General features: G+C 41.0%; 1 protein-coding gene across 3 annotated transcripts in view; it reads right to left on the bottom strand.

The window, feature by feature from the left end:
- The window catches only part of LOC138615977 (kinase non-catalytic C-lobe domain-containing protein 1), a 46,181-nt gene extending 22,135 nt beyond the window's left edge, over window positions 1-24,046 (bottom strand). Inside the window, exons 1-13 of one of the 3 annotated variants that reach the window (XM_069689898.1) lie at window positions 23,498-24,046; window positions 15,933-16,131; window positions 12,887-12,945; window positions 9,963-10,109; window positions 7,221-7,338; window positions 6,990-7,126; window positions 4,851-5,468; window positions 2,761-2,875; window positions 2,545-2,616; window positions 2,388-2,449; window positions 2,127-2,285; window positions 342-419; window positions 89-164 (exon numbers count right to left, since the gene is read on the bottom strand). In XM_069689898.1, the coding sequence (XP_069545999.1) occupies window positions 89-164; window positions 342-419; window positions 2,127-2,285; window positions 2,388-2,449; window positions 2,545-2,616; window positions 2,761-2,875; window positions 4,851-5,468; window positions 6,990-7,126; window positions 7,221-7,338; window positions 9,963-10,109; window positions 12,887-12,945; window positions 15,933-16,131; window positions 23,498-24,046 (2,389 nt within the window). The remainder of the gene's footprint in view (window positions 1-88; window positions 165-341; window positions 420-2,126; window positions 2,286-2,387; window positions 2,450-2,544; window positions 2,617-2,760; window positions 2,876-4,850; window positions 5,469-6,989; window positions 7,127-7,220; window positions 7,339-9,962; window positions 10,110-12,886; window positions 12,946-15,932; window positions 16,132-23,497) is intronic. The other 2 variants (XM_069689896.1, XM_069689895.1) reach the window with 2 other exon arrangements.
- Window positions 24,047-27,063: the final 3,017 nt, after the last annotated feature.

Below are 27,063 nucleotides of genomic sequence, written 5' to 3'. Positions count from 1 at the left end.
TGGTGCATTTAGTGTATAAAATGTTGCACATTTCAAAATAAAATATATTGCATGAGGGTCATCCGTACTTAAAGTAAAGCTGTCCTACCACTGTTGTTTTGTGGAGACTCTTCATTAGTTTCAGAGGCATTCAAATCTTCTGCATCACTGGATCTTGCGACAGGCTGAAAGAAAATACAGGCGATTTATAACAACCGAGAAAGATCCTGTTTCTCAAAGAGAGAAAACATAAAAGGCATTAAGAGCTTGACACAGAAACAAACCGTCTCTAAAACCTAAAAATTATACCATAAATAAACAGATGCAGATACAACTGTGTAAATCTGTGGTGGAAAGTTTACCGGGTGAACTCTGCTGATGAGGTTGTTCCAGATCGTCTCTGCATTTGTCCCCTGGCGTGACAAGTAGTCACGACAGCTCTGGAACAGATCCACATGAAAACAAGTGTGATAGCAATAGAGGACACTTCATCCAAAAACAGCGATAATCTCAGAATTAAATCTGCCTTAAAACAACTGAAGTGTTTGATTAAAAATGAAACATTCAGCATTTTGGAAAACTAACAGCTACTTTTCGAAACATGAGAGGCAGCATAACAATAAGAGTAAATTATGGTATTTTTGAGGAGATTACTTTGCTATCAACATGACAAAGGGCTTTGACAAATTGGGTTCCCCTGATTTAAATTACAAGTGCTTTTCTTCTAAAAAGAATATGCGTGTTATGAAAGGTGCTCGTCTCTGGAGTTATATCTACACATTGATATGCAAAATCAAACCGGGCTTTATTCATTGAGAATTTCTTATCCAAGTTAATGCAATTCAAAGTGCTTTCCAGAGTGAGACATTGGACAGAGAAGGACACATTAAAAGAGTTACAGGATAAAACTGAATGTAAAAGTTGAAAAAAAAAAAAAAACTAGTGATAAAAGGTAGTGCAAAATATTCAGGAGTCCAGATATGCTTTTTCACTGTAGCCGTCCCCATTATGAGAGGCTGTTGTTGGAAATGATTAGTAACCTAATCATCCTTCCTCTGCTCTGAACTAAATGCTAATGACAATGGCAATGCTAACATGTTAAATATTTAACATGTTCACTGCCTTAGCTTAGCATTTTAGCTTGCTAACATTGAACACCAATTAGCTGAAGATGATTGTTATTAGTTCTGATGTGTTTGGTCATAAATAAAGATTCATCAAGTAGGGACATATAAATGTCTATTTTTGCTATGTCAATGTCAATTTTTGCTATGACAAGTCAGAATAAAGGCAGGGGGATTTCTCTCCTGATTATGGAGATATGTAGCAAATTGAATGGCAACACATTTAATAGTTGTTGTGACATTTCAGTAAAAAACAAAAATGTAAAGCAAATAGTGGTGCTAACAAAGTGGTGGCCCGAGTGGCTGACACTGAAATCACTAGAGCCATGCTGCTAGTGTGGTGTTTTGCAACCAAAACAACCCTAGATTATTATTACAAGGTATATACTGTATAGCATTGTGTCCATTAACTAACAACAATAAATTTGCAAGACAAGATGCGCAGTGCTTGGACGCCTTTAAAATGTTACTGTAACAAGATCTGAGCTGCACTAATGACATTTAAAAAAAAAAAAATCCCAAGACAATATTCCTTTGGCTTCTTGCTATAAATATGAATATCTCTCCCTACCAGAAATAACTGGAGGTTTGGCTAGGTTTTACCTCGACACAAACCAATTTACTTAAACAACCAATACAGAAATAACAAATGTTCATCGAACTGTGAAATTCTTCTCTCATACAATTTGTTTGCACAATTAGTTTCTGCAGACAGAAATTTGCATGGATGAGGAGTCAGAGATTCTGTTTTTGATCAGAAAGGTGCTGGGATGATCGATTCCCTGTGATGGCACGTTTCAGGTTAATGCACTGACTGTGTGTCAAAGAAGAAAACTGAGTACTGGCCAGATACGAAGCACGGGCTGGCTCGTCTGCTAGTGTCCATCAAAGAACCTTGAAGATAATTTAACTGCCGCTGACGTAAGGTTTGTGTTCAGGAAAGAAAACAGCGTGCTTTTAGTGTAGGATTAAGGATAAGTAACAGTGCATGCGTTTTAAGAAAATGTTGAAATAAAATAATACTTTTTTAGCCACAACAATGGAAGGCCTCTCGATGGGCGTCCTCTTAGCCATCTCCAGAAGCAGCCTCTTCAGTTTGCGAGGCATCGCCAGTTTTTGATTGGGTGATAAACTGAACTTGGCTGTAGCCCAGAGAATAGCAGCAACCCCGTACACACAAACCTGAGACACAGGAAAAACAGAAGAGAAAAAAAACTACAGCCAAAGCAAACAGTGATTCTTTTCTAAAAAAAAAAAAAATCAATGAAAGCAGGTCAGACAGACCTTCTCAGTCACAATACCATGTTCTTGATATTCAGGAGCGAGATAAAATTCATCTCGAGGTCCTGCAAAGAAGACAGTGAAAGTCAGTAAATAACTAGAGATTCAACGTATGGAAGAACAGCAGTACAGAGAGAGTATATGACTAAAGTAAACCTACCTATGTTTTTCGGCTTCAAGAAAAGCACCTCTCCCTCGCAGCCCACGTACACTGTGTCCAGACATAAATAGGCTAATGGAAAAGAGAGAAATCAGCTGCACAGAACTGTCAGCAAAAACTTTATAATGTAATGTGCATCATTTTTCTATTCCAGAAAGTGCTCCTGCAGGGACAGTAGTTTCTTTCTGGTTTCATGAATGAAGTTGTTAAAATCACCTGGAAAGTCGATGTAGGTCTGCAGTGAGGACAGACAGGTGTAACACAGAGCCCACAGCTCATTAACTGTCAGCCTCCGTCCACATCGAGTGAGTAACTCTCTTAGAGAGATCCACTGGATAGAAAATAACAAGAACAAACCCAGTTTAAAAACAATAAGAGTTACTGATTACTGAGCTTCAGCTGTTCCCTCAGCAGACCTAATTAATTCTGACTGAACGAATCCCTTACTGGACATTTTCTAAATCTACTTTGAATGTTTCTTCAGCAACACGTCTTACTGCTGAGTACTTATGTGATTACTCTGTCACTTGAAGATTGAATACTTGAAGTAAATTAGGTTGAAGAGAACCTAATTTAAAAACATAGTTGATTTTTGTGAATTAAATAAAAGTAGCCTAAATACGAAGACCTCTTATATGTCACAAGAAAGACTGTTTGAAATTGCTAGATTTTTCTTTGAACAAGCAAAGATTTTATCCTCTTAGGCACAGTCCCTACAGATAAAGGTTGTATACTCGAACACAACCATGAGGAAAATGTGTTTTTTTAATCAATTATTCAACAAAAAATATCAACAGATGAAATATTCCTCAGTGAAAAAAGTAAGTACACCCTTGGCACCAGAGGCTAGACTTGCTTCCCTCAGCCGAAATAACTTCTTGTAGACATTTTGTGTGTGTCTCCACCAATCTCTGACATCTGCTTGCTCATATTTTGCAACTCTACCATGCAAAAATTCCTTTAGTTACGAGGGGTTTGAGGTTTTTCTTGCATGTACTGCCTGTTTCAAATCTCCCACAACATTTGTATGAAATTTAATTCTGGCCTTTTTCCTTGGCTAGGCCATTCCTTAACCATCTGTTTCTTCTTTCGGAGACTTTCCTTGGTTGATTTGCTAGTATGCTTGTTCAAAGGTCCACTTTTGGTCTACCTTCAGCCTTCAGATAGATGGTGTCATATTATAGTCGAGCACTATTTGATCTGACGCAGAATTCATAGTTGAATCAAATCTGAAAGCTTCCAAGCCCAAACCATAATATTTTCACCAACATGCTTCACAGTTGGTATGCGGTTCTTCTCTTTTTCCGCATAGGCGATGTGTTTATTTCAAATAATTTTGAGATCTTTTTAAATGCCGTTCTAGACTCATACACATCCACAAACTTTTTTCTGAAGAGAGTTTTTTGATCTTTGCATGATGTCACCACACACTTCAATAGCGAAGTAAACACCAGACCTTAAAAGTCAAAAGTTTAAATGAGACTTAAATAAGACCGGTCCCACCTGGAACCCCTGACTCTAGCTGGATGGGTTGAAGGCGTGATATATGTAGGGGTGTGCTTTTTTCATGGGACTAATATATATATATTTTGTATTTATTCAAATAAAAGATATGACTGCAAAATGTAAATTTTGTGTAATTTCATGACGTATACCACCTTTGCTCATAGGCACTGTTTCAAAGAGGATCCAATGTTTGCTTGTCCAAATATGTAGCAAGAAATTGACAATTTCCTCGCACTTGCTTACTAATCAGCTTATTTTAAGAAGGTGTATTTGGAATGAAACTAACTTTTATTATTAACAGATTCACATGAGCAATCTTTTACTTGGCTGGCTCCTGCGCTTACTCACTGCTTAAAGCTAGAAATAAAAATAGATCTGGATATAAAAGCTCTTTCTTCAACTTGTAACCAGCAGCAGAAAACTGCACACAAATTAGGTAGCAATAGTCGAGACATCAATCTTAACTCAGGGTCCACTAATGAGTGGTCTCCCCATTATTCATCTACCTTGAAACTGAGCAAACATCATCTGCTGCTGAAGACTGAGATGCAGTTGACCGACGAAGCAAAGTGAACATTGAGAAAAGATTATTTTCTCAAACAAAACTACACCTTTTAAAAAAACATACAGAAATCTAGACAATCCAACTGCTCTCATCTCTGAAACGCACCACGAGACCAAGAGAGTTCATGTTTTGAATGTAATTCTATGTTGCTTCTCTTTCACCAGATGTGACTGCAAGATAACAAGTGATGCAATTTTAAAGCCGTAGATGTGAAAGCCGTCTGGTGGTGGCTAACCTCATCCTGAGATTCTTCATTCAGGCACAGCATGCTTTTGGTCATGTGGTTATTAGGAATGTAGAGGCTGTGGTTCAATGAGCTCTGGTTCCCAGAAGAGTCCTGCTCCATTTCCAGCTCCTGACAGGAATTACAGGAAGATTCCAAGTGCCACATGCAGTCTTTAGATTGGCTTTCATCACACTCTCGAATATTTGTTTCTACGATGTATAAAGTCTCCGCAGCGTCCTCGTTTCTCTGTAACATTTGCCCACAATCCTCGGAGCTACAGTACGGGTAAGACTCACAGGAGCTTCCCCGGTTCAGTCTCTGAAGTCTGTTACTCCACACAGACTTGCAGCTCAAGTGTTCGTCCGCTCCAATCTCAGTGAGGTCGGAAACAGGAATACTGATATCTCCGTGAGTTGGAGGAGAAAGGCAGGGGGGGTTGTTGGAATCTGGGACAGAGCAGGAGCGGTTCAGGGCCCCCCTCACCCTGCTCAGCCTCTGCTGGGCTCGCCTCCTCACCGGTGAGCTGTTGTGGGAGCGGCAGTCCAGCTCATCTGTCAAGGTCATGCCATCTCCCTCACTGCTGTCCATGTCCTCGGCCCACAGAGAGGAGTCCCAGCCCCTGCACAGCTGCACATTGAACACATTCTCATTTGTTTTAGCTGTTCTGCAGGAAGAAATAATCTTAATTACTTTGATGGTAAAACAGAAGCCAGAGTTTAGATGACTGAGCAAACCGATGACAACAAATCGTCTTACTTCCTGGATATTATAGCAGGTTTGTGAGCATCATTGAGAGATGTGGCACGAGTGCATTTAAAAAAAACGTATAAGAATAACAGAGCTGAGGGGGAAAATCAACATGAGAAATTGTTTGTGTGCAATAATACACCAGAAGTACGACAGGTAAAAAATGTTCAATATCCCGCCATGGAAACCTCCCTTTCAGCAAAGAGTAGCGACACCGTTAGCTATTAGCATCGTGGATCTGGTCTGGCATCGGATGTTTTTAAGGTGCTGGATAGTTTTGTAGAGAAACTGGTGAAGAAGAAATGACTGTTTTGAGATAAGGCAGCTCACAATAGAGTAAAAGCTTGTCATGCGCTACGATCAGTTCTATCAGTCTGATGTTACAGCTGATAGAATTTGTTAAATGCTCATATTGTTAAGATTCTTTTCAGAGGAATTTAAATATTACATTCAGGTATGCAGAGTATTTTTTCATGATCCCATGCTGATAAATATGACATCTACTATTAAGATGTCCATTATGTGTCCAGTTATGATAGAATTTCATACATGCTAATGTTATTTAAATCAAATGTGGGGATTATGTGCTCTTAAAAGCAAGTAAACAGCAGGAGTTTGACAAATGCAAAAAAAAAAACAATTATGACTTACTACCTGTAATATTAACACTATTAGTTTACAGGGAAAACGCATCATTTCCCACCACCTACTACTGTATCTAGTGGAAGCTACCGTTTCTGTAATCGGAGTTTGCATTTGTGATAACTCAATGTGTCACAATAGCTAGCTAGTGCTAATGGATTATCAATGCAGAGCAAATGCCACATCAAAATACCATTAAAAAGTAATTTTACTGATTACCAGCTTTCTACTTTTTCATTAATACACTAGAAATGCCGCCAAGTTATCGAGTTTTGTCCTCTAATGAGCCCAATACAAACACGGAGCCAGATATGAGCAGACTGAGTTTAAAGAATCTGGCCACGCTCCATTCGGCAATATCTCCACTTGTTGCATATTAATCCGCGCAGGCCTCGGGTTCATTTAGAAATTACTGAGGCAGCATTTAAACATTTGGTATCGTCCACCATATAACATATGTTGTGTGCCAAAACTCACTAAGCTGTAAACAACTGAGACCCTCCCCCAGTGTGAGCAGAGTGCAGCACCATGCTGGTAAATGACCACTGCACACTTTTTTCCTTCTTTTTGGCATCGCTCTTGTTTTGACTTTAAATCCTTATATTTGCCAGCGTTGCTACAATGTTGGTTGTTAGAACTACATTTTCAACAATGTCAGTTTAAATGTAATTTGAACAAATGTAATTTGAATTGCCAGCAGCAGAAGAGCAGCTGCTTCTTAGAAATATTTTTAGCTACACAAAAAGCTCCGTCCCATACCTGCTGCCTGGACAGACCGTTTGCATTAACAGAACAATCAGGCGGATCTTTGGTGTTATCATCTGAGCTCAGTCTTTTAAGAAGACATCTGGGTTTGGAGTGCTGCCACCTCGCTTCCCAGGAGCCTTCCTGTCCATCTGTGGATGCACAAACACAGCCATTAATAGCAGCAGAAATGAAGGCACAGGCCAATCAGTGATTTGTTAAAGCAAACATGATAAACATGATAACCTTGAAAGTTTGTAACTGATTCAATGGAAAGCACGCGCCGTCCAGCTGAAGACAGTGTCCGACACACAGCTGCAGAGGAGGTATGAGACAGCCGTGCTTCACTCAGAGACAGGATGTCCTGTGGGAGTATTAGACTTGCAGGTTTGCAATTTTCAATATTCAGAAAACACATACAATTAGTGCAATATGCTCAGCTTTGTCAAATACTTGGGCACAAACCTGACATTTTCTGGTTTGATTAGATTTGAAAAGTGATCAAGTGAACTTGGTCTGGCATTTAATTATATACTATATACTTAGTTCTCACACACACACACACACACACACACACACACACACACACACACACACACACACACACACACACACACACACACACACACACACACACACACACACACACATATATACAGCTCTGAAAAAAATTAAGAGACCACCTCAAAATTATCAGTTTTTTCTGGTTTTACTATTTATTGGTATGTGTTTGAGTAAAATGAAAATTTGCATTTATTCTATAAACTACTGACAACATTTCACCCAAATTTCAAATAGAAATATTGTCATTTAGAGCATTTATTTGGAGAAAATGACAACTGGTCAAGATAAAAGATCTCAAATAATGCAAAGAAAACAAGTTCATATTCATTGTTAAACAACACAATACTAATGTTTTAACTTAGGAAGATTTCAGAAATCAATATTTGGTGGAATAACCTTGATTTACAATCTACAGTCTTTCACATTGCTGTTGGGTGACTTTATGCCACTCCTGGCGCAAAAATTCAAGCAGCTCGGCTTTGTTTGATGGCTTGTGACCATCCATCTTCCTCTTGATCACATTCCAGAGGTTTTCAACGGGATTTAGGTCTGGAGATTGGGCTGGCCATGACAGGGTCCTGATCTGGTGGTCCTTCATCCACACCTTCACTGACCTGGCTGTGTGGCATGGAGCATCGTCCTTCTGGAAAAAACACTCCTCAGAGTTGGGGAACATTGTCAGAGTAGAAGGAAGCATGTTTTCTCCCAGGACAACTTTGTACTTGGCTTGATTCATGCGTCCTTCACAAAGACAAATCAGCCCGATTCCAGCCTTGCTGAAGTACCCCCAGAACATCACCGATCCTCCACCCAATTTCACAGTAGGTGCGAGACACTGTGGCTTGTAGGCCTCTCCAGGTCTCCGTCTAACCATTACACAAACAGGTGTTGGGCAAAGCTGAAAATTGGACTCAGAGAAGATGACCTTACTCCAATCCTCTGTGGTCCAATCCTTATGGTCTTTTGCAAACCTCAGCCTGGCTCTTCTTTGCTTCTCGTTGATGGATCTCAATGGGACTCTCTTGGTTAAATAAAGGTTAAATAAAAAATAAAATGAAGGGCTTTTTTCTAGCTTTGCACGACTTCAGCCCTGCCCCTAGGAGCCTGTTTCTAACCGTCCTCGACGGACTCTTCATCCCAGCTGCTGTTTGCCATTCTTCTAGGAGGTCACTTGATGTCATCCTACGGTTGTTGATTGACATTTGAATGAGTTGGCGGTCATTCCGGTGAGTGGAGAGTCGTTTTCGTCCTCTGCCGGTCTGTAGCTTTGTTGTCCCTAATGTCTGCTGCTTGATCTTGTTCTTATGAACCGCCGTCTTTGAAATTTTAAGGATGGAAGCAACCTGATGCTCACTGTATTCCTCTGCCAGTAACACCAGAATTGAACCCTTCTTTTCCTCACTCAAAACTTTTCTTTTTAACTCTTTCGGCATGGTCAATAGTCACTTTTTTTTTTATTCCAATTACTTTTGAGGTACTACTAGCACTGTTTCTGCCATCCAGCTAGTCCTATTGCAAGAGGACAGTATTAGCATAGAATAGTTTTATACTTTTCTTCATTAAATAAGATTTGGTTCAGGTGATCACCTAATCAGTACCTCATTGAGTAGAATCAGGTGTGCCTGTATTGGAATTCAACAGACACTGGAATGGAATAGTGCCATACGCATAGAGATGCTGATTTAAGAAAAATTTTGATTGGTCTCTTAATTTTTTCCAGAGCTGTATATGTATGTATGTGTATATATATATATATATATATATATATATATATATATATGTGTGTGTGACCCCTGATGGAGGACACCCTGTGATTTGCACTGACACACCATCTCCACTTGATGCTGCTAAAGAGCCCTGACTGACGAAAGTTCAGTATATTCACCTCCAATTAGTTCATCTAACTGTCATAAGACAGAAACAGACATTAATTATAGCTGTAGCCATAATTACTAAACACACCTCTCTTAAAGAGTCATTGTGACTCTACTTGTGACGGTAAATAAATGGTGATGTAGAGCAGCTTTGTATAGCTTGGTGTATAGGGGCATGATCATTACTGATGACACATTGATGTTGACCAATCATCATCCACCTCCTTGGGTCATGGTGACTAAAATGACTTGACTGTATATTCCTGTGTGTTTATCCTAATGTGTTTAACATTGTTTTTTTAGGTGATTGTCGATTTTTTTAGGCTTTTTTATTTTACAACTGTAAAAACAATGAGCAATCACCCTAATTTTGCATTTGTATTAAAATGAACATAACAAAACACTTGTAATGTCTTAATGTGGTTACCATGACAACACAATAGCTGAGGTGAGACCTCTAATTGTTCAACAGCTGTCTCATGATGTTTAAACCGCACAGCTTCCTAGAAATCATTGGAACAGTAATGCAGAGTCAGCAGGGTTTCTGTACCTGCAGGAGCGGCCTGTCCTCAGGCTTCTCCTCCTGCATCTTCTCGAGCAGCCTCTGGATCTCTTCTCCCAGATCGGCCTCCAGCTCTGGCTCGATGACAAAGTTCAGTGCGGCAGAAAGCGTGGAGCCCAGAGAGTAAACATGGCCCTGCAGCCAGAGAGAGAAAACACTATCATTATCATGGAGCAGCTGTGAATTCACAGCATATAGTGAATGACTACAGAAAAGCTTAAAAAACGTCCACAGGGTCCCCCTTACAGTTTCAGGTGGTAATTGTCATGTATTGTGCATATTTATGACAAAGCCTTTGTTTTGCTTTGCTGCTCTGACAGTAGCCATTATGGTCAGCTCTGAGGCAGTAGCGGATTTGAACCAGGTGCTTTAGAGTTCACATCCCCACACAAAACAATCACTCCCAACAATTGAAGTGGACCAGACCCATACTTATGTGGCGAACACACGTGCAAGGCGGATCCCACCGTGGGTCACCAAAATAGAAGTGTTACGACTCAGCTGACGGCCGAAATTCCTGTTTTAGTTTTGCTATTGGCTGAAAAATGATACCTCTCATGTGAGAAACACAAGACAAGTAAAATAAGAGGAAAGTTTTTTCCTATTTACACGAAGAGCAAAATTAGAGGATGGTTTACTTTGAAATCCAGTTACATAAGTCTGCTGTGAATATATTCATGTGATGGTGAGAACAGTGACACCCCTCAGTGGCAGAGTGTGAGTTGCACATTTTGATTCGGTATTTCCACAGAGGAAGCCAAAACTTTTGGAATCCAGTCACATCAAAGGCATTTTTTTTCTATGTCACAGCAAAGAAAAAGTCAAAATTGTCCCTACAGTGCAGCAGACACAGAAGTATGGAGAAGTATATGAAGATAAACAGCCACAGCGCTCCACTCAGAGACAAAGAAGGAGCATAAATAATGTATCTGAATGGTTATTAGACCCACAATAGCCAGTGAGAATACTGCATACTTACCCTTCAGAAGAACTGCAGTGAGGAAGACCAAACATATACACAGTAGAGTACAAAGACATATTCACAACTGCTGCAAGTGCCTTATGATATGCAGGATGTAAATACACAGATAGAGAATTCATGCTTAAATGGCACCGTGACAGGACAAGAAGGATTAATTAATTTAGGTCATTGGTGATGGTTCAAAGATAATTAATGGTTGACTTTAGCTGGACATTCATTCTCCTAGATGTGGCCTTAGTTTCTATTGGTTGCAATAATCCTGTGTATTAAACAGGTGGACCACTGAGATCTGGGAATATGGCCATTTGCTTAAAAGAGGTCAGCCAGCAACAAACACGAGCAGTGAGACGATCAGACAGGTGGTAGGACTGACTCATGCACCTCAACCTGACTCCTGCTGAGGTTGGAGGCAAGAAAAAGCTGCCATCCCACAAACCAAGCAATCCAACTGTTCTGCCACATATTCTATTTGTATGATTATACAGCATTTAATGTTCAGACACTGTCATAGAGGTGTTAATTTAATTTTGTTTTAGCATTGTAATTATAGTTAGTGATGGTGTTGTACTGATTTGAATTATATTAAGGTGTTTCTAATATAGTGACCCTCTTATGATTGTATATATGGAGAAACAATTCAATATAATGTAGTACAGTATGACACAAGGTATAATCTATGGCAGCGCTGTTTGACTGAAAGGAAACTGACTATGCAGGTCAAACTAATAAAATGTATGACCTGTTATTTGTTGCTAAATCAAGTCAAGTAATCTGACTCAGCAAATGTGGACTGTGGGTACAAACCTGCCACTGGTCGACTATTTCAGTCAACAGTCTCCTCTTCTGCTATCTGTGTGTCCCTGTCGCTACGGGCAACAAGAACAACAAACTCTGAGCGACCAACTTACACACTAAAAATGGCAAGTTTTGACCGAGATTTGGATCATGAACTAAGGCAGGCCTGCTTGTTTTTCAGTCTTTTGTGAGATTTAGCCATTTTAGAGCCAGGGCTCCCCACGTGCAAATGTTCCACCAAAACAAGTCCTCCCTGCCACTATTTTTTAAAGGCACCATCACTCTCTGCTGGGTTTAGCGACTGATTGGTCTAAAGAAACACAAACAAGCCAGAGGTTTTTTTTGCCCTTTAGCTGATTATGATATATGGGTGCAGCCAGACCATCCTGCAGTGTTGGCACAGTGTGGTAGAGCTAGGTCAAACTAGTCTTAAAGGGACATGGATGTGTATTACCAGAAACACTAAGACATTAAACATAATTATGTTTTCTCAAAGTGTTTTCTCATAGTCCACCTGCATAAAAGATAAATGTGATGAAATATCAACATATAAAGTAATTGATAATAAATAATATTCATCTGTAAAATAGGAATTTGTCCCCCCGACAGGTTGTATATGTACCAAAATTTTAGCCAGATTACTTCATCTGCCTACTTTTGGGGGTAAACTAAGTAGCAACCAAACGTGACATCAACCATTGGTTTTTGAACTGCCATTTTGGAGATTGGGTAAATGAGCACACCTGAAAGGTAAGTAGGAAAGGAGGTCTTTATTGCACCGGAAAACCTGTCTGATCATGTGATTGCTTGTGTTTCTTACTTTTTACTGACATAAACGATGGTCAAAACTATGAAAGTAAAACCCATTTTGTATTAAGGAAGATTGCTGTTGGAGTGTTGCCTCATCCCTGTTTCACATTATCAGATAGAAGTGACAGAGGTCAGCTTGTAACTGAGAGGCTGCTGGCTTGCTTGGGGAATTTTAGTTGGAGAACGAGAACAAGCAACACTCTCCACTCCCTCAGAAAACATCACCAAGGTGCCCCTGACTGTGTGGTGTTTTCAGAAACTCCCTGGGGTGAATGAATGCGTGCAGCTATGACCAGAATCTTTTAGAAGCTTCGGTGTCTCTCACCTCAAATGTGCTGCCGGTGTTGTCGAACTCAGGAGGCACAAAGGAGCCCTCTGGATCGTCTGTAGGTCAACAACATACCAATTAACTGCACCATTAGGCACACAGAGCATCATCGCTTCATCAAAGGGGAACAAACAGTGCATTTGTGAGTCGGTGGGAGCACTCTGATGTATGGCCATGTCAGTTCTGTACTGTAACCTACTTGCTAAACATCCACCGTAATGAGATGCAAATCAGAGGAATATGTATCCAGCATGCCAAACCACAACCGTCCAGTGAGCTGGCGCAGCCGCTTCCCCTCATCAGCATAATTCATGTGTCAGAGATAATCCCTGACAAACAAGACGGAAGCAATCTGCAGATCAGAAGATGAAGCTGCATCCTCCTCTTCCTCCTCCTCCTGAACTAGGCCAGGGCTCAGACTGGCTACCAGCAGCACACATGAAAACATCACTATAAACATACCGTACACTTCTTAAACTGGACGAGAGCAGGGGGAGAGAAAGAAGGAGAACAAGGAGGAATGAAGGAGTAAAGTGGGTCATGACAGATCTGGGTTTGTCGACAGGAGTTATGATATCACCTCACAAGTGGAGAGAGGCCAGTCTCAAAGTCTTTCCTCCTCCTTTTCCTCTCATCCTTCACCTCTTAAACCTTTACTTTGCTGTTTTTAAACTTAGTCTCCTTCTACCTCTCACCTTGAATCTTGCATCCTTCTCTTTTTCCTTTTCTTCCGATTCCTCTCAACGCCTCTTTCCTTTCCTTTTTCTTTGCTCTTCCTTCATCTTCTCTTGCTTCCTCTTCATTTTTCCTTCCTTTTACCATCATCTCCTTCCCTTTTTCAATCCTCTCTTCTCACCTCTTTTCTCTCCTCTCTGAACCTCTTTTTTTTTCTCACTTTCTGCCTTTGTTTTAATCCACTCTTCTTCTTGAATCTTCTCTTTCCTTTCTTGTCTTTACATGTCCATACTTTTCCTTTCCTCACCTCTTTAACTTCCTCTCCTCCTTAGCCATTTTCATCGAATCACCTATTCGTCTTTCCATTCCTGATCTTCCAGTTCTCATTTTCTTTCACTTTTGCTCATTTTTCCTTTCCCATTCTTTCATTTCTTATCATCCTCTCTGTTCTCTTTAAATCCTTTCCTCACCTCCTTCTCTTTCTTTCCCTCTTTCTTTTCCTTACTTTCCTCTCTCCTTTCCTCCCCTGCTTTGCTTTTTTCGTTTCTTCTTTTTTGCTCACCGAGGTTGACAGTTCAAACAAACATGAAGGAGAAAAGGACACGTGTAGGAAAAAAAAGAGGACGAGACATTTAAACTCTTTGTTGTCAGGAAGAAGAGTAACACGGTGAAATAGGTAGTGAATAAAAGGGAAAAAAAACAGCCGTTGTGAGTGACGCAGTTGGCTCCAGGGTGATGGTGAGAACTCAGTGAGTCATGTATGCCTACAGCATTTTAGCACAACAGGTAGAATGAGCTGAGCAATATCACAGCTTCAACACGTTCTCCAAACGGACTGATCATATTTCCCTCAGTGCACAGCCGGGGCCGTTTCATCTCAAATGGAACAGCTTGCGATGCTGAAGCGTCACTGTAGAAAAACCATTAAGGGACATTTTATTACTCTGAGGGTGCTGCGGGTTTGACAACGCTGCCACAACCACCCAACAACCTTCCTATTATTACTGCAGTAATTAATCAGCTGAAATGAACAGTATTGATGAGCCGCGGTGGCAACTGCTATTCTCACTGAGATCCATCATTGCAGCCCTCAAGGTCACTCCATGATACGAAGGAGAGCCTGTTTGTGTGCGATCGTGGGACTGACCGTTAAACTGAGCATCAGCCTGAAAATTCACCGCTATCGCACAAACTGTTCAATTAAACGGGATCAATGGGAAACTGTGCAGCAAATAAAGCTGAGAGTGTATGATTAATGGCACAGATGCACTCTATTCAGCGTGTACAACCAACACAAAAAGGGAAATGTGGGTGCTGCAGTTTCTTTCTCCATCCACAGGATGAATCATAGCCGACGGACTGAACACAATCCAATAAAGCATGACAATAAAAGGAGCCTGCGAAGACTTTCAGCTGACAGAGTAATCAAAACATCGCTTCAAAGTGTCTCTATTACTGACTGAAAATCTGTGGAGAGTAAAAAAAAATAAAAATGGATGCAGCACTTGAACGGATGCCACGCCGGCTGTGTAATGTGTGTGAGCAGCGCCGGTCGACTGCTGATAGGCTAACCGAGCTGTTACCACAACAACGATCCCCCTGGCAACTCTGACTCCGTTGATTGGATCAATCCTTATCAATTTCTGATGTTTGGCTACAAGGCATGGAATAAGTGTGAGCTACAGTGAGCGTAACCACACATGCAAGCGCTAAATCTCAGTGATAAAAAGAGGAAAAGAATGACAAAAGGAGAAGACAGAAGAATAGAAGAGGTGAAGGAGAGTAATCCTGACAGGATGTTTTTTATTTGTGGTCACTGGGCCTCACAGCACCGTGACGAAGAGAGATGTCGTCTGTGCAAATCAGGGCAGACCTGCAGACCTCGGCAAAGCCTGACAGATCCACTGAGACACTGACGAAGTATTTTCAGGCAGGATTTAGCAAATTGAAACCGATACAGATCGGGGCAACAACTCACCGAAGAGAACAAAAAAAAAGGGCGACTTCTCCAAGTCAAACAGAGAATTTAAGCTGCCGTTAAGGGGACAAGCTCACCTTTATACTGCAATGCAGTTCTGATCTAATCAGTTATGTATTCATAGTATAAAACTGATTTCCATTTTTTGTGCCTGTAGAAGATTTAGCAGTAGGTTTGCAGGATTTAGAAGCCCAAACACTCACTGCATGATGGGTGGATGTCATAACCAGTATCAGAAAACAACAAATGAAATGTCCTGCAAAGAGTAATAAACACTCAAATGTGTCTATAATTAAGGCGAGAACAGATTAATGGGTATAAATATCCAAATAATTAAAACAATTATTGTACGGATATGTGAATAACAGTGTGTCTGTGCTGTGGACTCACCACTGAGCTGCTCCATGAAGCAAACATTCCCATGGGCGTTGAAGGCCAGAGTGTCTGGCGTTATACACAGGGTGTGGAAGAGGTGGGAGGGTCTGATGCTCTGCAGGGCCAGAACACACTCTGCACACACCGCACACACCTCCTCCTCAGACAGACAGCTGTCCCGCAAAGACAGAACGTCGGCCAGAGACACATTTTCCTGTAGATAACACACACACACACACACACACACACACACACACACACACACACACACACACACACACACACACACACACACACACACACACACACACACACACACACACACACACACACACACACACACACACACACACACACACACACACACACACACACACACAGAAGTCTATTAAACCTCTTTTGTTGCATTGTTTCAACAATGTAAACTCTGAAGGGCCAGGATCTGCACAAGTGCTCTGGTTTAATACAGCATGTGTAAGGGCAGATGTTAATGAGGAGCTCTCTCTGCTCTTTTCTAATTACCTGCCTTAAGCACAGTTCGGCCTTTTGTCAAAATTTCCCATCAGCTTGTAGTTAGTGAGGGCAGCCATGTGTTGTTATTTCAAAACAACACAGGACACACGGAGGCAAATCATCTCAACTAATTAGAGCTGTACTTTTCCCAGACATAAAAAACAGACACTAACAAGTCAGGTCTGGCTAGTCAACTTAATATGAATCAATACCGTTATAATTGAATCATTCAGCTAGTTGAGGAAAGTTTTAATTTAACATAGACGGGACTCTTTTTCAAAGCATATCATTTGATTTACTGTACTGCAACCCAGCAAAAGCGTGTAATTGACACGATACACGATACACAATAACTATTGGAGTCATCTTGACATGAGAATCACATGTTTTGCTTTAGTGGATGGGCGTGTCTAGTACACGCTTTGCCGTGATACCGACTTAAGACTGACTTAAGAATGGCTTTCTTACTCCCTGCTGCACAGAAGGACTGAGGAGAGTGAAGATGAAACGGAAATCCTGGAGGGTGAAACTAGATCCTGCAGGTGGAGGCTGTGGTGAAGGTGCAGCTGATTCATGTGGATCACAGCACGGTAATGATACAGCGGTTGCAGCAGCAGCAGAGAGTATGACACCTTAAATAGAAAAAATGTATTGCAAAAAGTGTACGGGGTTGGACCACATGGATGATATCTACCATCACTGTACAGAATTGGGTTTCGTTTAATGGTCTATATTAAAGTAAAAGACACATATTGTTATGTAAATCAAGGCAATTCATATAAAAAAAATATAATCAACAGCCCATCTGTTTTGAAATTGTCTGTCTTCTTCATATTAAATATGAAATAAATATTATACGCTTTGCTTTGATTTTGCTGAAAAATAAATCCTGAGAAATGAAATCACTGACACATAAAAATTTAGCTGGCTGTATTTAACACATAATTATAACAATATATATGATTAATGGACAATACATTGAAGTAAGAAATAATCCAGTTTATTTGCCTCGAATAACAAACTTGCTCGACACAGATTTTGAAAACATTAGCTGCAGCGAAGTTACAATAAAAGGCCAGACATTATGGACCTACTGAGGTTCGTACTTGATCAAAATTTAACTTCAGAAACCTGAGGCCTGTTTATGACTTTTAAAATATTGTTTTTTAATGTCAGTTGAGAGAAAAAGCTATGTATGTAATCAAGAACTGTCTATGCAGGTAATTTGATTAAAAAGGTCTTTGTGAAGAAGGACAAACGGGCCACTGGCAGATTACGTCAAATGATTTTAAACTTACTGAAGTGGTTAAACATAAACTTGCATAAATAATAGGGTTTGATATTTAGCTGCAAGTAATATGTGTAAATGTCTAAAGGTCCAGGCACTGGACTTCTTACAGGCATCGTGAAAAATCTCAGATTTTGTTACGGTTTTAAAAACATTAAACCCTTCATTAAAGACATGAAAGAAAAAAAACAAAAGACAGCTGAATGTATTATTCTACCTGCATGTCACATTAGCATAACAGAAAAACAACAGTCTGTGTCGGTATTGTGAGACAGCTGCTTGTGGTTTGTTTTGTATATGTTTCTTTTTTTCTCTTTTGAATATCCACACCATTACATTGTGGGTGTGTTGTCTTCGGACAAAATAAAGCCAAAACGAGCAAAACAAGGGTGGATCAAGAGGTTCAAGGACTGTTCCTGTTGCACGTGAACGGTGAACAGCAGTGGGACACGCACAGAGCAAAGGGAAGATAGAACCTTTGTGAGAAAGTGTGCAGAGTTTTGTCACTTGATCAACACCAGCACCTGAGTTACACACTTTTATGTGACTCCTGGTCATCTGCCATTTTTACAGGCACCCGAGAGCACACATCAAAGTTTGTGCCAATTTTTTAGGGAACAGAAAGAAGTCAAAAGGAGACAAATCTGGCCAGTAGGGGCGTTGGGGAGCAGCAACAGTGTTGTTGGAGAACACTTGTGCCATGGTGCTGCAGTTCAGGTTGTTTGCACTGAATGTTTTCTCTCAGACAGCTCCGAACATCACGGTAGAACTCGTCACTGACAGTCTGACCACAAATTCACGGTGCACAATCCCACGGACGTCAAAGAAAACCCACCAGGTTGGTGGCGCTTCCGAGCTGATGCGACTTTTCCGGTTTTGGACAGTGTGGAGGTATTTCACATTTCCTGTTATAATTTATAACATTACATATTATTAACACATCTAACATAGCATAACATACTATTATAGCAGCTTATATATTTCCACTCTGTTGTAAGACTATTAAAGTGACTTATGGCAGAACTGAAACCATATACACTTCCTGCTAGTCACAAACAACATTAAATGTGACTTACGATATGAGTGAAACAAGCTGGATGTACGTGCTCGGCACTTATCCATACTGTATATGGACCTATGTATGGATTCTGTGAAATAACGTCCCAGCCCACTTCTATGCAAAGTCAGTTTATAAAAACTGTCTTCGTGTTTGTATAATCGGTAGAACTTCAATGCCTAGCAAGTGATAAACTTCCCCCACGCCTCATGTTCAAATAAATAATTATTTTATATTGATCTTCGACTCCATCCTCATCTGTGACCTGTCTCCTCAGATTGACCATCGCAACAGTGACGTTCTCAAAACATCTCTCCAGGCTCATCGCTGTGGATTATCTAAAACATCTCAAGGGCTTTGTAGTAGGTTTTCCGAGTTTGACACAAAATTGCATGTTCCCCCTCCGCTCATGTCTGTGGAGAAATTGCCAATGCGCCACAACAGTGGTCACAAAAATGTGTGGAACTCGGGCGCTGATGATCAAGCGACAAAACTCGGAATGAATACTAACCAAGGTTATAGCTTGGGCCTGCGCGTCACTGTTCTGCGCATATACAGTGCATCCAGAAAGTATTCACAGCGCTTCACTTTTTCCACATTTTGTTATATTACAGCCTTATTCCAAAATGGATTAAATTATTTTTTTTCCCTCAAAATTCTACACACTGTCAGACCATGAGAAACTAAATTCTCTGGTCTGATGAAACAAAGATTGAACTCTTTGGCCTGAATGCCAAGCTTCATGTCTGGAGGAAACCAGGCACCGCTCATCACCTGGCCAATACCATCTCTACGGTGAAGCATGGTGGTGGCAGCATCATGCTGTGGGGATGTTTTTCAGTGTCAGGAACTGGGAGACTAGTCAGGATGGAGGGAAAGATGAATGCAGCGATGTACAGAGACATCCTTGATGAAAACCTGCTCCAGAGCGCTCTGGACCTCAGACTGGGGCGAAGGTTCATCTTCCAACAGGACAACGACCCGAAGCACACAGCCAAGATAACAAAGGAATGGCTTCGGGACAACTCTGTGAATGTCTTTGAGAGGCCCAGCCAGAGCCCAGACTTGAACCCGATTGAACATTTCTGGAGAGATCTGAAAATGTCTGTGCACCGACGCTCCCCATCCAACCTGATGGAGCTTGAGAGGTCTTGCAAAGAAGAACGGGAGAAACTGCCCAAGAATAGGTGCCAAGCTTATAGCATCATACTCAAAAAGACTTGAGGCTGTAATTTCTGCCAAAGGCGCTTCAACAAAGTATTGAGCAAAGGCTGTGAATACTTATTTATACTTCTTTATTTTTAATAGATTTGCAAACATTTTAAACAAACTATTTTCACTTTGTCATTATGGGATATTGTGTGTAGAATTTTGAGGAAAAAAATGAATTTAATCCATTTTGGAATAAGGCTGTAACATAACAAAATGTGGAAAAAGTGAAGCGCTGTGAATACTTTCCGGATGCACTGCACATATTTGGAACCCGGCGATGTTATTTCAGAGGGTGGATCTAACCTCTGATCTGGTAGTTGGAGATCCCCGTGGTGAGATATTAAAAATCAAATGAAAAAAAATCAAATGAAAAAGAACAACGCTTTGAAACAGAGTTCAGAGTGATATCTACCTTTTCTATCTCACAGTAAAATCCTAAATCTTCAAATATGCTGTTAATCTGTAGCGGTTTAACTGCAGACAGATGTCTCCTACTTCACCGTGACATCCACTCTCAGTGTTTGTGCACTCGAGGGTTCAGTATTCCACATCAGCCACGCAACTCCCCTACGTGCATTTCACGTTGGATCACATTTGACTTCGAAACCCCATGTGATGTCACAAATCCTGCTGGTTAGGCTCAAATCTAAGGCGGATACAGAACCTTTCCCCCCATCGACCCCCTGTCTCTGCACATCACTTTATACTGTATCAAGTTGAGAAACAAAAAGCAAAACATGTTTTTTTAAAAATTTATTTTGATGACAGATTTATCTCGGTGTCAACAGGACATCAAAGTCCCCGTAGGTTACCACGTTTCCTGTCCCCTCACATTATGAACTGTGCTTGTAAACTGGTGCCGCGTCGCACACCTTGTTTGCCTAAATTTGCTCGAAGGCTTCACTTCGATGTCGCACATGCTGACTGAGTCTGACCAAAATAAAAACGGTCATGTTGACACTTGACTCTCACTGTCATTATTGACCAACGTTTCACAGACTGGTTTTCAAAATAAGGCAAAACTCGGTCAAGTGGGGAAAGGACACACATCCAAAAGTCATTAATACTACTCTATGCTCTGCTTTGGAAATCGGCTGATTTGTGGAATGAATGAAATTAGACTAAAAAGGTGAATCCAAACTTTATGGTTGCGTCTGCTCTGAAGTTTGAAGAACTGTGTATAAAGGGCTGCTTTATCTATAGTCTTTAAGGCATTACAAAATATGCTAACCCTCATTACAAACAGCAACATGAGCAGTGCCCTAATTTTGACTCTGAATTTTCCACCGTAGTAAGGACATTTGGTGCACTAAGTACATGAAATCCTGCACAAAAACGCAGTAAACCACACATGAATTTAAGGTCAGGCTTGAATCCAGACACCCACATGAACACACTGCATTATCTATGATCTACTATTTGCAAATAGCCCCATTTATTGTGGTAGAAAGAATGAGCTCAGAGATTCCATGCAGCATCCAGCAGAATGCTGCGGTCTGATTAATGCAGTTTCTTCTGTCCGGTTTGCGAGTGAGCACAAAAGCTGGCCTCAACTCAGACGGAGGGGTGGAAGAGGGGAGTGTAGGGGGCGTCACAAAGCAGTGCTTGTCTCAGACTATATCCAGCAGTTTAACTACCACGAACAGCTTCTTTTCCTTTTATGACATTATTTATATCACACAAGAGTATCTCTCAACGGGAACTTATTTTTACGTGTAGCTGTGAAAGTTTTAATGCCGGTTATTCTCTGGTATTCAAAAGCTCTGCTCTCACTTACAATCACTGCATTCTCCCCGATTGCATGAGAAGTGCCTATCTGTCGAGATTGATGTCAGTCTTGTCGACGCAGGAGAGTTGCAGCAGATTGGGAACAAAGCATGTTTGTGTGATCAAGTAGGGTAGAGCACAATTACAGGGCAGTAAAGTGCCACTTCAAGCAGCAGCAGCAGCAGCAGCAGCAGCAGCAGCAGCAGCAGCCCCAGAAATAGGCGGTTTCCCCTGAGAACATTGCAGGGGAAAGCTCGTCTCGCTCAACCCCTCAAGTTAAATGTGCTGTCCTATATAAGTTTGCCTCCGAGCTCCAAAGTTCTGATGAGACTGGTGGCGTGTTGCATGTCTTTGCATTCTGGGACTGAGAGGAACGGTGAAAGGGAGGGCCGGTTTACACAGTAAGATGCTTACTGAGGCAGTGGGGTTAGAAGTTGACAATGTTCTGGTCTTAAAGTAATAGCAATAAATGAGGGGTTAACTAGCTGTTCACATTGTCAGTCATCATGGCCAGTGAGGGTGGCAACATCCACGGCACAGTAGTGGCCCCTAATTGCATTCAGTTTATCCGTGGCTCTAATGAGAGTCTGATTCCACAAAATGAAGTCGATATCAACCAAAGTTAAAAACATTTTTACTGCAAAAATCGGCTCAACAAACGCCGTCCGCTGCTGAGGCTTCGTATGAACTTCAAATAAACTTTGGAATACATTTTTAAACACAGCAAAGATTACGATTAATCTAATCCTCCATCACATCCACTGGAAGCTTTTTAGGAGAAGACCTCTCATTGACCGAGGAAGGAATGATTAAAGCAAACAAAAACTGATGCATTGTACAGAAAGGCCTGATCTACATGTTCCCTTTCTTAAGTTACTATTGAGTTACAATTTTGAGTTTACAATTCAAATTCAAGGTTCAAGCTAGTCAATAAAGTAATGTAACTCTGTAAAGTAGCATAAAACACCAATACTAAAGGACAGAACAGTGATACTTCATTACATTTCAGAGTGAAATCCAGCTTTTCAAAGAATCACATTTATAAAGTGAATTTGCTTGTTTTTATCTTATGACAGCAAACAAAAGAAAACAATGTGTGGTTTGGGGTCTTAGTCTGATGTGGTGTCAGCATTTCCACCAAAGAGCGATACACCCTGTAAACTTCTTAAGACAAGCAGAATGATAATAGAATATGAATTATAATCAAATGCATGTTGCAGCTAAAACTTCTGTACTTTTGCTGTAGTATAATTGTAAAAGCAGGAGATTTACTTATTTTTAGTTTATTTTGACTTAAGTAAAACTTCTGCCAATTCTTTTGACAGCAGGAAGCTGCATAGATGTTGGACAGTGAGGCAATATATGACGAATGCAGTATGTTAATTGCCATCTGAGACCTGTGCAGACCTTTACACAATACATGGGCAAAGTTTGGCTGAGGTACAATCAAATATTCTACTAATCTAAGGACACGAGAGAGCCTCAGTAACTTTACATCCTGAACAGATTAAGTACCATAAAGTCCTTCACAGTGGTCTATTTAACTCAATAGGACAGTTTAACAGGAAACACAAAAAGATTGATGACAGTATCTGCAAACTATGCTTTTATAAAATACCCAATAAAGTGCCAATTTACCCAATATATAATTTGGGTCAGTGAAAACAATCAAGCCTCATATTATTCATGAAATAAATCACACTACCCAGTGATAACTTCTCCCAGTAGAAAGCAGTTGCTCACCTCATCTTCCAGCAGTGGAGGCAGATGTTCCAGGTCATAATCTCTCTCTTCAGATCTCCCAAAGTATGTGACCGCAGCATCACTTCCGGAAGTCTCCATTGCACCAACTTTGACTCCGTCAAGTAGTGAAACGAATGTGTGTCCAGACAACAGTGTTTCCAGTCGAGACAGATGGCATGTCTGAGCTGTCAGGGTACACCGAGCACCGGCGGAGGTTCGAGTCTTCTCTGCAGTCCGGCAGCCAGTCGACGGCCGCTGCGGGACACTCGGGTCCAAAACCGAGCACCGGAGGGGGGGAGAGCACCGGGTAAAAGCAGAACAACGCGTCTGAGGCGGCGGCGGCGGCGGCTGCTGCCCACGGCGTGCTACTGGTGGTGGAGGCGGGGGTGCTGGCCGGTGTTGGAGGCTGTCATGGCTACAACACCTCCACAGAAACAGGCGACACGCTGAAGGCGAGCACGAGCTGCAGCTCGGAGTCCGCTCCCCTCCCCGTGCACGAGCCAGTGCTGGCAGGGAGGAGAGCTGCTGCCTGCATGCTACAGCCTGCATGCTACAGCTGGCTCCACGCCTCCGTTCACAGAGCTGTTTTTTTTTTTTTTACCGACTCATATTCATCACTTATCCTTATTATCTCTTCTCATTCCCGTTATCTGGCTTTGCTTGAGCTGCCATGTCACTGATGTGTCCGTTTTTATTATTCCTCTACAGTATTTTGCAATGCGATCTTTGTGAAGCCTCCACAGCCTCCTAAGTTATTAATTACCCTGCTTCTGGGACGTTCATCTCCTGCAATCTGTCAGAATGAATCTGGCATTCAAAAGTTATCCTTGATATCGTTCTGGCTTTTCCTTCATCCTCATGGATAACATTTTTTCACAGCATGAACAATAGGTTATAGTCACGTTTTCAGGCTTTGACAGGCTGCCATCATTGTGAAAAGTTTTGGATCAATGTACTATCTGACCTGTTCAAGGCACCAGTTTGGGAAGAAAAAAGTCTGGGGATGAATTGAATCAATAACATTTGTCCTCCTGGGATCATGAATGTCTACAGCTTTGTGCCAATCCATCAAGTATAAATGGAGTTTTGCTGAACTGCTGGTTGATGAGACAAGATTCTTTATGCAGCACCTTTCATACACTGCAATCACTCAACGTGTTTTACAAGTGAGAGAATACAGGAAGGTTTTAAGGTAAAAATTCTAAATTTGAAAAGGTGTATTGAAAACATGATTAAAGCAATTGATCAACAAAAATACATTTAACAAATGAAATGTTTTAAATTGAGTTTAAAGCCGGCTAGAATAACAATGTTTTCAGCTTTGTTTACAAAATGTCTAGTGTCTAGTAGATTCGACTGAGTTTGGAATTTCCAAACTCATTGCAATCATTCCTCTGGGGATCATGAGTGTCTGAACCAAATTCCATATCCATTTCATAGTTGTTGAGATATTTTAATCTGGATGAAAGTGGTGGACAGAACAAACCAACATGGCCATCCTGAAAGCCACACAGCTCATGGATAAAAGCAAAAAAACACATTTACTCATAATTAATGTGATGTCGTTTTCTTGGTGTACATGTCATCCATAGCACTTTTAGGACTTCTCATCTGCGGTGGCTCAAAATGAAGTATGGAGAATCATCCCTGACTGACTGGAAGTAGTGATTTGACAAATCCCAACAAGTTTAGAATATTTATCTAACCGAGCAAACTCTGTGGCGCCGTTAAAAACTCCAGAAAAAGCTTCTAAATGGATCTTGGCTTGCTCAGTTGTCAAGAATAAACTGTCCTGCTTGTATACAATATTTACGCAAGGGTCTGTCAAAATTGACAGTCCCACTTGTAAACTGAAAATAATTAGTCCCTAAATGCACTGACAGTGTGTTCTGTGGATTACCCAGAGCAAACCTGACATCCTTTCTCAAAAGAGACGTTATTTAGCAGTCTAGTAGACTGCAGAAATAATTGCAGAAAATCCCCACAAACGACATTTCAATAACTTTTTGTACTGGGGTGGAAGCAAATACCTCTAAACATGGACAAGTTAGGGCCAAAGCTATATGCATAGAAGCCATTAGAGTTCATTGTACTGTGCAATGACATTTGGTTTGTAAAAATAACTGTTGCCCTCAGTTTTCATGGTGACTTCTTTTGGAGAAAGCCAGCTTGTCTGTGAGAGTACACCAATACAGCAATAGTTCAATCAGGGGAGACTTGATCGAAGTGAACGATTAGATTTTATTATCATGTGCAAAAATGTGTACAAATATGTGAGGGTCTTTGGTGTTTAGACCCTATTGTGAGGTCATCGTATTTAAAGTGAGTAAAGCAGTGCGTAAATTGTGGGCGGACCATTTGCCTCGACCGCTTGGGTTGAGGGGAGAGTAGAGAGAGAAAAGGACAGCCCAGAGAGAAATGTCGATAAACACTGAGTGCTGGAGTAGAGGACTCTGATGAGCTCGACCTGGGCACTGCATATGAAGACTGGGGGTAAATGGGGGTTGCACAGAATCGCCTTGATATGAAAACTAATGCAGATTAAAATTTTGACAGCAATGAAAAGAGTGCTTGATAAAGATCGTGGTAAAATTTGTTTACAAAAAAATGCCCATAGTGGTTGATTAGAAGAAGCGCCCGTGAGGTAGTCCTCCTGATTTAAATTATGCTGAACCTGCATTTGCATCTCATAGCTTTAGCCTGTTTTACCAGAATGGTTGAAACATGGAAACTCCCTCGAGCAGTGGTTTCCGTCCTTTTAGCGTGCAGCCCTTGAAACAAACGTTTACTTGCAGCCCATCCTCCATAGTTGTTGATGTCTGTAATTTTTGTGTGTTATTTGAGCAATGTTTAGAAAAGATCTTGTTGCTCATAAGAATAAACAATGGAACAAAGATGGTTAAAGACATTCTGATTTTCTTTTCTGTTAAACATCTCCCAACCCTCTCGAAGCTCCTCAGCCGTGTAACCCTCCCTGCTTTCACATTACAAATGCAGCCACACTCTTGCACTCTTGTTCTAGTTCAATACTATTTACACACGCTCTGATCCATCTTAATTGCACACTCTATTCGAACATCATCTTGTGCTGTGTCTGAGTCATGATGGAAAGCCTGTTTGGGTGCCAGCTGAGTTCAGGGTGGCGCTGAATGAGATTGCTATTACGCCGGCGGTGCCCCGTGGCTGCTGAGCAGTGATAGAGAAGCCTCTCTGGCCAGGCGGAGGGGAACCGCTATTAGATTTGTTGACTGCTCGGCTCTCTGGCATGTTGAGATAATGGAGGGAAATAATTTTACTTTAGCAGCCAGGCAATTAATGCGATCATACATATTCTGCCATATCCCCTCAATGACTTATTAGCGGAGAACAAAGCAGTCTATTTGATCCTTGTTGGCACAGTGCAGTGGCCAAGTGAGAGATACATTCAGAAGGTATTTCATCTTCAAAAGGATTAGCTTCTAATGTGGAAATACTGCAGAGCTCCTTGCTGCCGGCAACAGCTGAATCATTTACAGTGAGACAACTCTTGGCAGAGATGAGCTCGACATTTTAATCTGAAGTCATCT

This window comes from Brachyistius frenatus, unplaced genomic scaffold (assembly GCF_029030835.1).
Source record: "Brachyistius frenatus isolate BFR_SWC_R1_liver_20210118 unplaced genomic scaffold, ASM2903083v1 Contig_8, whole genome shotgun sequence".
NCBI classification, from domain to species: domain Eukaryota; kingdom Metazoa; phylum Chordata; class Actinopteri; family Embiotocidae; genus Brachyistius; species Brachyistius frenatus.
Note: the sequence above shows the minus strand (reverse complement) of the source record. Positions and strands in the feature narration are given on the sequence as shown.